Here is a 12,747-nt window from a genome sequence, read left to right as displayed (position 1 = left end):
TGGACGTGGGTGTGACTGAACCGTTGAAGAGAAGTTTGTAAAGTTACATGGATGGGAGAGGTATGGAGGGCAGAGGTATCCAGGTGCAGGGCAGTGGTACTAGGCAGTAAGCTTTAGCACAGACTATATTGTCCAAAGAGCCTGTTGCTGTGCAGTAGAGCTCTTTGACTCTGTGACTCTAAATTAAAATCCATCTCCCCGTGCCTACTAATACCTCTTGCAGTGTGTTATCACATATCCAAGTGGGAGAAATTTTTCTCCCTGTTCTTCCCTTAAATGAGATGCTGTGGTAGTTGAGAATTAGGAATGCTAACGGCCCCAACCAGAGACCAACATGAGCCCCTCATTCTGTACATACCAAATGCAAATAATCACAGTAAGGAAGTCAAGTGTCCGCGATGAAGCTCACTCCTCCTTCCTTATCACTGCTCTCCAGACTCCGTCTGATAATATTCCCAACGAACAATAAAATGGGTCTTCTGTGGACCCACCACTCACCTCCCCAACTCAAGACAAATGAGACTCAGTGAGAGCTGCTGTTTGATTCCAGACAACTGACCCTTTGCTGTCCTCGGTCATCTTTTTTAATGTTGGGTTAAGTTTACTGAAGTGTATTGGTGGATACCTGACTGGGAGCCTTCTCTTCATGTTGGATGAACCCCAAGCCTGGGAAATTTATTTGGAGCTCTGTTCCCTGAGAGAGGAGAATTTCCATTGTCATTTGTCCAGCGGTGCCATCATGTGGCAAGACATCTGAGAGTGCCTCATTGTGTTTTCATGTGCCAGTCTGTGCCTTTATTTAATTGTTTCTGAGCGTGAATGGATACATTTTTTCAAGAGTGACTGATAATTCTGTTGATTACTGCTGTCCACAGCCTAATTTGATCACGCAGCTCATTTTGGCAGCAGACAAGCGCCCATGGCTCTGGGGGGTCTACGTGTTCACAGTTGCCTTACCAGTCATCTTATTCATTAGCCTTGTTTGGCCAAATAAGGTAATTCTGTTAATTTTGGTTCATAATAGAGTAAAAATGGAGTAAGAATTAAATGCTTAAAACTAAAATAATCTCACTGAATCCCATTCCTGTAATTTATTGTTCTCTTATAGCTACTATGCTCTTTTGTAATAGATTGATCTACCCACTTTGTGTGGAATTGTGTCTCCTGCCTGTACTATGTGGGGGGCGGGGTACGGTACGGTAATTTTCACTACTACATTTTATCTTGACGTGTTGTATTCTCTTGTGACGCGGATTGTTTCCATAGCGTTTTGGGCCCCCTGATGATTATTACTACAAGAAGACTGATGATGTGCAGGTCAATGATGACGAAAAGCTGATTACAGAACGCCAGTCTCAGCAGTCAGGTAACCTCAACGGCATTTACAGTTCAGCTGCCTGAGTTCAAGGCTGATTTTGTTTACCTTTGTTTGTTAAGAGCCTCAAAATGCATTTAGTAAGCCTACCACCACAATAAAATTAGCAATTCTGTACTTCCCATCTGAAAGGAACAATGCTGTTGAATGGGGAATATCCATTTATTTTAGTAAGGACACTGGGAGTCTAAGTAGTTATTCCAACACCTGCAGAATCTCTTGTGTTTAAGTAGGATTCCAATTGCCACCTTGATGGGAACCAATTGGAGATTGCTGAAATGCTTCTCTGGAAGGGGAAAAATTGATCAGGTCAGTATAGTCTGCATTCATATAGTGCTTTTCACAAGCTCAAGATGTCCCAAAGCACTTTATGACCCATGAATACCTTTGAAATTCATCCATTATTATAAACGCCCTGATCTTTGAATGATCAACAATGCCCGACATTCTGCTAGTGTGCTCTGAGGCATAGTCTCCCGTAGGCACCCAGCTGATCAGTAAGCTTAAGTTTTGTCAAAAAGTCACAGGCCTGAACTATTAACTCTTCTTGTAGAGAAGTGAATCTTTGGACTTCTTTGCCCTGGAGTGTTGTGGAGGCTAGCTCATTAGATGTACTTAAAGTGGAAGTGGATAAATAGGAAGAGAGTGGAGATGAAAAATTGGCAGAGGCTGAAAGTCAGAAGGTCTGGGAATGGTTTGAGGGGCAGAAGGCTCGTGATGCAGAAGATCAGGAGGGCTGAAAAATGATATATTGAAATAGTTGTAGTCAAAAAGAACGCATGAGTCCAACTTGTATTCTCCACATTCACAAACAGCTTAGCTGCCTATTACCATGTATTAGACTGCTGCATCATTTTTACCTTAAGAAAGATCAGCCACTCACTTTCAAAGGTAGCACTAATATTGCTGTGGTCCAGGTATAACAACTGCCTCAGCATCACAGTGGGCTTCTGAAGAATTGGTCATTTGGATCAATAAGATTCCATTTAGCAATGAAAAATGGACCAGTTAATCTGTTTCATTAGTGATGTTGCTGTGGACACAGTTGACTACTTTTCTTTGAAATCCTAAAAGAAACAGGACTTCAGGTCCACATCTTAAGGTGGCACCATCAACACTACTGCTTGGATTTTCTCCTTATGTCCCTGGAGTGGAACTTGTGCCATTACCTTCTGACAAAGGTGAAGTTGCCATCAACCAAGTTCCTGATTACTGTACAGTCTATTTCGCCAAGTTATTCCAATTTCCTCAGGAGCCTTGGAGTTGAAGGAAGGCATATGAGCAAAGGAATTATAATACATAGGAAAAGCTAAAAATATTATTGTAGTTTCCACCAAAATATTCTAGCCACTGAGGAATCTGCTTCCAGAGTAACATACAAAATGCTGGAGGAAATAACCAGGTTTCAGCCCAAACTATTGGCTGTTATTCCCTTCAGCTGATGCTGCCTGACCTGCTGAATTCCTCCAGCACTCTCTGTATGTTGCTCAAAGTTTCCAGCATCTGCAGAATCTCTTTGGTTAATCTGCTTCAAGACTCGCGTTGCTCTCTACTCCAATGTTGAGAACTGCTGAAGACAAGCACATTACTGTAGTTCTTTGATTCCCTTGGCTGAGAATGCATCAGATCCCCAATAGGTCTATCTTACAGCTATTTTTGACTGAAAAATAATTGCTACTAGTTGAGAAAGCACAAAGTAAATTAAATATCCAAGTACAAAGAATTGTTTTCTTGTGGGCACACACAGTAAATCCAAGAAATAGAGTCAATGTAAGACCGCACCCAACAGGGTGGACCAACAACCAATGTGCAAATGCAACAAAAAGAATAAGCAATGAACGTTGAGAACATGAGATGAAGGGTCCTTGAAAGTGAGTCCATAGGTTGTGGGAACAGTTCAGTGATGAGGCGAGTGAAGTTATCCCCTCTGGTTCAAGAGCCTGATGGTTGAGGGGGTAATAACTGTTCTTGAACCTGATGGTGTGGGTCCTGAAGCTCCTGTACCTTCTTCCTGATGGCAATTGACTGCTGATATCCAGATTACAGACCAGTTCAACAATCAGATTCTTCAGTGCCAAACTGTCATGTCTCCACTCTATCTTGGACTGGATTTGTTAATGATTACTAATTGTGATCTGCATTCTCAGGTAATCCTTCCCATGATCAACAAGGGATGGACAAAGAAAGTGCCCAGAGAAAAATGAAAGCAGAATTGGAAATATCTGCACAGGTTGGAATTCCAGAACATTTCTTTAACATTGAAATGTTTTTACTTTGTTTTGACCTAATTTTTCAAATTGAAATATTTAGTAGAGCTCTTACCTGTAACATTTTCCAGTATCATTTTGTTTTATAAATCACATGACAAACCAATACACCCAAAAGTGCAACTTGTGAATTATTGTCTGAAAGTTATAGCAGGTCGTATCAGGTTCCGTGCACTACATGATCCAGATTCATTTAAAAATCAAATGTTCTCAGATCTCAGTGTGTTTGGTTCTGGGCCCTCCATGTGCCTGATGTGGTAAACTCAAGCATTACTGTCCAGTGATAATGTAACATACCCTTTGATGCTATCTCTTGGATTTTCCAAAGATTATCTGCATGGGCTCTTTTAAATATCATTCTTGTTGACACAGATTCACAGTGCCTAGAGCCTGCCTTTATGTGACTAGAGAGACCAATGCTGGGGACATGACTCAGCCAGGTCTTCTTGGCTCTTTTGTGGAGATTCCTTTTGTTCCCTCTCACACACATTTTCAAGAGAGCAAAGTTGTAATAATAATAATAACTTACTTATAGAGCACTTTCATACAATGTAGTTCAAAGTGCTTTACAATGGAATAAAGTGTAAACATGAAAATAAAAACAAACGTGAAAATAAAAGTCAAAAAGATTTAGTTAAAAGCAAGGTTAAATGGGTTTTGAAGTGACATTTAAAAATGAGTCTGCATCCTTTATAGTTTTAGGTATTGAATTCCACAGTTTAGGAATGTAGTTCAAAAAAGCTGATCTACCAATTTATCTTTTGAGGGAGATTGTTGAAATTTAATAGAACAGAGGAAGGAGACCTGTGAGCCCAAGCAGGATTATAAAACAAAAGTAATTCTGTGATGTACTCCCATTCCAGACCATTAACAGCTTTAAAGACAATTAAGGAAACTTTAAAATCAATTCAAAAAGATACAGAAAGCCAATGTAGAGTAGCTAGGTCAGAAGTGGTATGCTCCCTCATCCTGGTTTTAGCTAAAGTCTAGCAGTGGCATTCTAAATGAGTTGAAGTTTGGTAAACAGATTGCTTTGGAAGGCCAGTAAAAATGCATTGCAGTAATCTAGTCTATTCGATATAAAGGCATGAATTAGTTTGTCAGCATCATTACCTGATAGAAACAGACTGTCACGTGCCTATCATCCCAGCCTGACATATTCCCCTTATCCATCAATTTATCATGCAGCTTGATTCAACGCCCCATTCAACTGATCAGAATCAGCTAATGATTCCTCATGACCTTCCCACCTGGGAAAACAAGCCCTTCGCCCCATCCTCCAAACAATCAATAATCCAAACCCTTACCTAAGCTATCTGCTCCAACTCAGTCCAGACCATCCCTTTTATTCCTCACCTCCTTGACCTCCCAAACCCAAATCTGTCTGAGTTCCCAACATGTTACGACCAGGGATAAAAGAGTCACAGCCACAGTTTTAATGTGCTTTTGCGGGCACTGACCTGCATACAGCCTGAAACATTTTTTTTAAAATGTATGTAAGTGAGCACTTTCTTTGTCAGAAAATGTAGTGATCCCCCTTTCTCCATAAACCATAGCAACAGTGTTACACTGGAAGCAGACAGCCATTCATTGTTCCAGCAGCACAGTGGTTGGGATTTTCACTGTACCATTTGCACATCATTCTAATTTGCTGACTTGTATCTTAGCACAGCAATTGAATCCTCAATTATCCCTGGCCAATTTGCTGTCTTGGTCTTAATAGCAATGTCAGTGATCGACCCTTCTAAGGCTATGTTCTACACTAATCTAGATTCTAGTAACTGAAAGGAAAAAGAGTTTCATATATCTTATCACCCCTAACAATACATCAAAGCACTTCAAAGCCTACTAAGTTCTTCTGGAAAAGCAAGTATATTTGAAATGCTGGGAATGCACAGAAAAATTGCAGAAATAGACATGATAATCCCTAATAAGGCCCCAGAGAGATGCTATACAGAAACAGGCCATTCAGCAACCACCAATCACCCATTTACACTAATCCCACATTAATCCCATTCTTTCTCAGTAGACGAATAATTATTGATAAGGACTATTCTGTTCTTGCTTGAATTGCGCAATGAAAGTCCTACTGAAAAGGCTTTATTTAGTTCAACAAACTGAAAAATACAAACCTTCCAACAGTGGAGCACTATCTCTGATGCCAAGGAAATAATGTTAACAACAAAAAAATTAAATGTCAGTTTTGTCAAAGAAAGATATAATGTACAGGAGTCATGATATTCTTATCTAATTATATACAAAGTCATAATCAAGAAGCAATTTTAATTATACCTTATCCCAAGACATACTATGAATACAGAGGCAAACCGTAGATACTAGCCTTTTAACAAAAATTGCAAACAAGGGCAGTAATCTCCACAAAAAATGTCAACTACGCAGTTGATGATTTTGAACATCGTCAATACTCTCAAAGAGTACAGACACCTCCTGAGTTTAGAAAATTGTCGTTCTTCCACCTGGAGGAAGTTTGTCAACAGTCAGCAGAAGAATTTTGTTAAATTATAGGCATAAAGGAATGAAGCCAGATGTTTATGGAATTAATTCTGTTTGCAGGCACAAGGGAGTGGTGACTCATACCTAGGGCAGATTCCAGTCAAGGAGGCCCTGCGACACCGCACGACCAGGCCAGAGTAATGTGCAGAGGATTCATCACAGTTAAAAGAAGGACTTTTACACATTTCCAATTGACAACCTGACCAGAGCTTTACTGAAAATCTTTGGATATCTCTGAAGATCTTGACTTTTATTAATGCAGGCTTTTTTCTTGTTTTTTTTTCAAGAAAAACAAGGGTTATCTTGTTTTATTTGTCACAATATGATAAAAGTAGTTTCCTTATTTGAATTTATAGTTTTCCTGGAAATACCAGATAGGGTAAAACCTTACACGTTATTTCAAGTTGTGATAAAATTAAATATTTGTTCTTCTCTACACTGAAATGGAAGAGAATATATTTTTTTTCAAAGTTGATGGAACACAAATCACTTAGCATAATTCTCAGATCCAGTTATGGCACAGGTACTGTGCTGTTCACTAAAAGTAGAATTACAAAATTCCCTCAATTCTTAAACACAAAATAATCTGCAGATGCTGTTGTCAAAGGAACACTCACAATGCGCTGGAGGAACTCAGCATGTCAGTCAGCATCAGTTGAAAAGATTAGTCGATGTGTCGGCCCGAAACATCGACTAATCTTTTCAACTGATGCTGACTGACCTGCTGAGTTCCTCCAGTGCATTGTGAGTGTTCCCTCAATTCTTGTTGCTAGCTTTTTGTACTTCACCTCAAAATGAACCTGCCAATACATTCTCTCGAACATGATAAGTCTGCTTGCAGCAACACCTTTTTGGTGGCCTTCAATGTTTTCCCACCCATAACGTTTAATATGTGTTGTTAAAATGTGGGCCTGTAGCTACTCTGAGGCCACTAACAATTAAAGAGGCTTTGACATTGGAGTTAAATATGGCCCAGAGTAGACATCCTTTATCAAAGAAGGTTTTCTTAACCTTTGGATTTCTACTTTTCAAGCTCACCTTTTCTGGTGCAAGCCTTCAAAAAGCTGTAATTATGGAATTCGCTGGTGAATACTTAGTTCTAGTTCACTAGCTTTCCACATCCTACTCAAATTATTCCTCTAGGTATTTAGTCTGTGAGACAACTGGGTAACTTGTCAACCTTTAAGAAAAATCCAAGTGTTAAAAGTGCATTAGTGCAATCTAAAGAGAATTTCCAACAATGCAGGCAGAAGCATTGGATATCAATACTGCAATAGGTCATCATCCCTACATTATGGAGTACACCAAATTCAAGATACTTCTCTGATATGCAGTATATACTTATCATTTAGCCATTTACTAATGTAGGTACATGTCACATTAATTCATTTAGCTCTTTGACAAGGGAGACAAAGCAGATGCCTAATGTTAATATATGAAATGATAAGGGGTTAGCACAGGATGATGGTTCTGGCATTGACAAACCAGTGATCTTAATGAATGGCAGAGTAAACAAGGCTAAATGGTCTTTTCCTGCCTATGTTATCTGGAAGATAGAGCACTGACCTTTTGGCCCATCTAGTTTGCACCAGCCTGGTCCTATGTACTGGCACCTGGACCAGAGTGTTGCGTACCCCTCTCATCCATGTACCTATTCTCACTTCTCCTAAATGTTACAATTGAACCTGAATCCATGACTTCTGCTGGTGGCTCATTCCACACTCCCACCATCCTCTAAGTTCTCGTCTCACCTAACCTGAAGGGAAAAAGCCTGCATGCATTCATCCGAACTATTCCCCCCCCCAATCATTTTGTATAGCTCTGAAAGACCTCCCCTCATTCTCCAGTGCCCCAGTAACTAAAGTCCTAACCTATTCAACTTTCCCCTATTACTCAAGTCCTTGAGTTCTGGCAACACCCCTGTATATTTTTTCCGTACTCCTTCAAGCTTATTGATATCGTTCCCGTAGGTAGGTGACCAGAACTGCTCAAAGTACTCCAAATTCAGCTCACCAGCACCTTAGATTTATTTATTTATTCAGATACAACAAAGAATAGGCCCTTCCAGCCACGCTGCCCAGCAAGCCCCTAATCACGGGACAATTTACAATGACCAATTAACCTACTAACCGGTATGTCTTTGGATTGTGGGAGGAAACCGAAGCACCCGGAGAAAACCCTCACATCCTACGGCGAGGAAGTACAGATGGCGTCGGAAATGAACTCCAAACTCTGACGTGCCAATCTGTAACAGCGTCATGCTAACCCCTACACTACCACAGTGTTCAACTTCTATCTCCGCAATTCCTGTGTTCAGTGCCCTGATTTATGAAGGCCAATGTGCCAAAAGCTCTCTTTGAAATCCTGTCTACTTTGCTGCCATTTCAAGAAGTTACGGATCTGTATTCTCAGGTCCTTTAGTTCTGATACAGACGTTAGAGCCCTACCAATGGTCACAGCACCAATCCCTGTATCACAGACCTCTAGACAGAAACAACCAGAGAGATGTAAGAAATACTAATTTTCTGGCTTTTGTAACATCACATTTTAAGATTAAAGACAAATAAATTGATGATACACCAGCTACCTACAAATAAAACCAGTACAGTGTCAACTTTGCATTGAGCCACTGTATTCAGGGTGTAGAGCTCCAAGCATCTCCAGTCTACCTGGTGCAGTATAACCCTGTATCGCCATTCAGAGTGGGAGAACTAAGAAAACAGCTTTAAGATGACATTTCTGGTGATCGCTTTGACAAGAGTCAGCCAATCGTATGGAATATCACAGCCAGAGGCTGGCAATGTCACAGACCCTGTTAATGACTGACCATTCAGCGAATTTATTAACATGCTCCAGATTAAAGAATCATCACCAAAAGATGGCATTCTTCCAACTCAGCTGTGGAAAAATAATGGTTTAGACACATATTAAATCCTGTGACATATACGTCCTTTCATATTTTGCGGGTGCATGCAAAGGTTTTTTTAAATCAGGCAGGGAATGGTTTACAAATCAAATGCTTATTCACCAACATTGATGACAATAACATCTGGGCATAATATGCAAATTTTCAACCTCAATTAAAGGGGGCAAGTTAAAATACAACATGAAGCACATCCAGGCCATTAATGTGACTGGGTAATTTCTATGACGTTGTTACACCACATGTGGAAAAAGCACAATAAGCATTTTGTAGGTCGTCAGTGCCAAGGTATTTTTTAACCCTTCTTTTCAAAAATGGGCATATCCATAAAAAAGTAAGAAAAAGTACACCATATGGCCCTGGATCTTGCTCTGCAAATCAATAAGAGCATGATTGATCTCATTTTGACCTCAGCTCCTCTTTCCTCCTTGTTCTTCATAGCTTTTTATTCCTCTACAAATCTTAAATCTTCCACATAATTCAGCCTCCATGGCTCCCTTAGGTAGAGCATTCCAAAGCTTTCCCCACCTCAGAGAGGAAAGTCCTCCTTATCACCATCTTAGTTCTAAAGCTTTGCTCTTAAGTTAATTTCTCCCATGTTCCTCATCCTGTCCATAGAGTTGAATTCCAGAACTGAGGTGAGGGGTAAATATCGCTGACGACAAAGTGTAGCATCACAGAGCTGCAGTGATAGTGAAGTCAATGAGCATCAAAGGGAAAACGTACATCAGGACTTGGAGAAAGGAAAATTGGCTGTGGTGTTTGGAGGTTTAGAACAGCGGTCCCCAACCACCGGGCCGCGGACTGGTGCCGGGCCGCAAAGCATGCACTACCGGGCCGCGAGGAAATGATATGATTTGGCGATATGACTCAGCTGCACCTTTCCTCATTCCCTGTCATGCACTGTTGAGCTTGAACACACGTGAGGTCATTACCCGCGTGTCATCCATGTCAGCGCAGGAAGAAGATCAACTCCTCGAGCTTGCAAATGACGGCGGGCTGAAAAGTATGTTTGACATAACATCTCTGCCGGCATTCTGGATCAAAGTCAAGGCTAAATATCCTGAGATAGCCACGAAAGCACTGAAAACGTTGCTTTCATTTCCAACATTTTTCTACATTGAATGCAACGAAAACTAAATTGCGGAATAGACTGGACATAAGGAACCCCCTTCGAGTACAGTATCGCTGCCTCCAACCACCCCTCAATAGGACCGTCTTGTTGCAGGGAAACAAGCCCAGAGCTCCCACTGATTCAGCGATATTGGTGTGTTGCAATGATTTTATATGCTCATACGGGGAAAATATGTGCCGTGTGTTTAATATCCAGACGTTACTTAAAATGTTATGATGCTATTGATTGACTTATATAACCATATAATAATTACAGCACGGGAACAGGCCATCTCTGCCTTTCTAGTCCATGCCGAACGCTACTCTCACCTAGTTCCACCAACCTGCACTCAGCCCATAACCCTCCATTCCTTTCCTGTCCATATACCTATCCAATTTTTTCTTTAAATGATAATATCGAACCTGCTTCTGCCACTCCTACTGGAAGTTCGTTCAACACTTACTTGAAGCTCCCCTGTCCTCCCCTGATAATTGACTTATCACTATATTCATGCATGGAAAATATGCGCTGTGTGTTTAATATTAAATTCGTTAGATAAACCCTTTTAGAAACAAAATTGAGTGTATTAGACCCTTTTAGAAACAAAATTGAGTGTATTAGCCACTTATCACCTATATTCTGGTCGTGATTAACAGCCCCCCCCCACCCCCGGACAGAATCACCGAAAGCGATTTGTAGAAGGAGGAGAAAATATCGGCAGGTTACGCATGCGCACTGGTGCCCGCGCAAGGCTTCATGGTCATTGTAGTCCTTCTCGGGGTAAACTCAACGTATTTGACTGCTACTTTTGTCCGTTGGCAACCCTACCGCCCCCCCCCCCCCCCGGTCAGTCGGTCCACAAGAATATTGTCAATATTAAACCGGTCTGCAGTGCGAAAAAGGTTGGAGACCCCTGGTTTAGAACATCACTGCAGGAATTCCTCAGAGCACTGAGCCAGGCCCAGTCATCTTCAATTGCTTCATGACTCTCCTTCCACCCTAAAGATCAGGAATTGATACATTCCTTGATCATAGAGTTTTACAGCATGAAAAAGGCCCTTTGGCCCAACTGAGCCATACTGACTGAGATGCTTAGCTAAGCTTATCCCATTTACCTGCATATGCCCCATATTCCTCCAAATCTTTTCTATCTACATACCTGTCCAAATATCTTTTTAATGTTTTAATGCCTTTACTATTTCCTCTTGCAGCCCGTTCCATATAGCTATCACTCTATGTATGAAAAAATTGCCCCCTGAAACCCCTTTTAATCATTCCCTTCTCAATCCCCCTCTCAATTTAAACTGCCTTCTAGTTTTGGACTCCCATAACCTACGTAATATTCCATACCATTCACAGCTCCTTATCAAATGAAGCAGCCTATGCCAACATACAGCATGATGGAGATAAGATAGACCATATTGCCACTGGGCAATGACAACCTCCAACAAGAGAAGGTTTAATCACTGACCACTGATATTCAATGGCCACCACCGAGTCCCCCACCATTAATATTCTGAGAATCACTATGATGGAAAATTCATTTAGATCAGCCACATAAGTACTGTAGCCATGAGAGCAATTTAGAAACTGGATGTCCTCCAGTGAGTGATTTACCTCCTGATGACCCAAGGCTTCTCCTTCATCCCTATGGCACAAGTCAGTAATATGATGGAATACTTTCCACTTGACTAGCTGAGTGCTGATACAACAACCTTCAAGAACCTCAGCACCTAGGGTGAATGTGGCAGTACATTCATCCTAGAAGAACTGCAGTGATTCAAGCTGAAGTGGCATACACCCACCTTCTCAACAGAGAATGGTTGGGCTTGGGCAATAAACTCCAGCCCTACTCTGTTGAGCCCAATAAGAATCAATGGTACATCAATGGATAATCTTTCATTCTTCTGAATTATTATAAATATTGTTCCAAGCTAAATACTGTCTGAATCTTTCCTCATAAAATAGTTCCATCATTCCAACAATTAACCTAGTGAACCTTATTTTAACTGCCTCCAAGACAAGTATATCCCTCCCTAATTAAGAAGTCCTCTTAAAACTGTATGCTCTTGTCCTACTACACTGGTTTGGTTTTAGTGTTCTTTTAAATGACAGTCATTTACAAACCTGTAGTATTATTTGTTCTTTAAAATTTCATTAATTTCTAGTTTATCTACCTATCTATAATTTTCTTGACTGGTTAACAATGTTGGTAAGATTTTGCTAATTTTGTCTACAATTTCAAAATGCAAGTAAGCCAACATGATTTTGAGATTGGAATTGTAATAGGAATATTATTGTCACATGTACCGGGGTACAGTGAAAAGTTTGTCTTGTATGTACATACTGTCCATACAGATCAATTGATTACTCAATGCATTGAGGTAGTACAAGGTAAAGCAATAACAGAATGCAGAATAAAGTGGAGCAACTACTGAAAAAGTGTAGTGTAAGCTGACAGGACGATACAAGGTCATAATGAGGTAGATTGTGAGATAAGAGCCATGTTATCATACTGGGAAACTATTCAATTGTCTTATAACAGTGAGTTCCC

The 12,747-nt window shown here is 40.5% G+C and overlaps 1 protein-coding gene across 3 annotated transcripts in view; it reads left to right on the top strand.

Moving 5' to 3' along the window:
• LOC140204548 (calmegin-like) overlaps window positions 1–6,594 on the top strand; it is a 34,081-nt gene extending 27,487 nt beyond the window's left edge. For all 3 annotated transcript variants that reach the window (XM_072271267.1, XM_072271265.1, XM_072271266.1), the window contains 4 exons: window positions 876–995; window positions 1,267–1,366; window positions 3,523–3,605; window positions 6,217–6,594. In XM_072271267.1, coding sequence (XP_072127368.1) covers window positions 876–995; window positions 1,267–1,366; window positions 3,523–3,605; window positions 6,217–6,297 — 384 coding nt within the window. In that variant the 3' untranslated portion in view covers window positions 6,298–6,594. The remainder of the gene's footprint in view (window positions 1–875; window positions 996–1,266; window positions 1,367–3,522; window positions 3,606–6,216) is intronic.
• The last annotated feature ends 6,153 nt before the right edge of the window (window positions 6,595–12,747 follow it).

Source organism: Mobula birostris, chromosome 10, assembly GCF_030028105.1.
Source record: "Mobula birostris isolate sMobBir1 chromosome 10, sMobBir1.hap1, whole genome shotgun sequence".
NCBI lineage: Eukaryota > Metazoa > Chordata > Chondrichthyes > Myliobatiformes > Myliobatidae > Mobula > Mobula birostris.
Note: the sequence above shows the minus strand (reverse complement) of the source record. Positions and strands in the feature narration are given on the sequence as shown.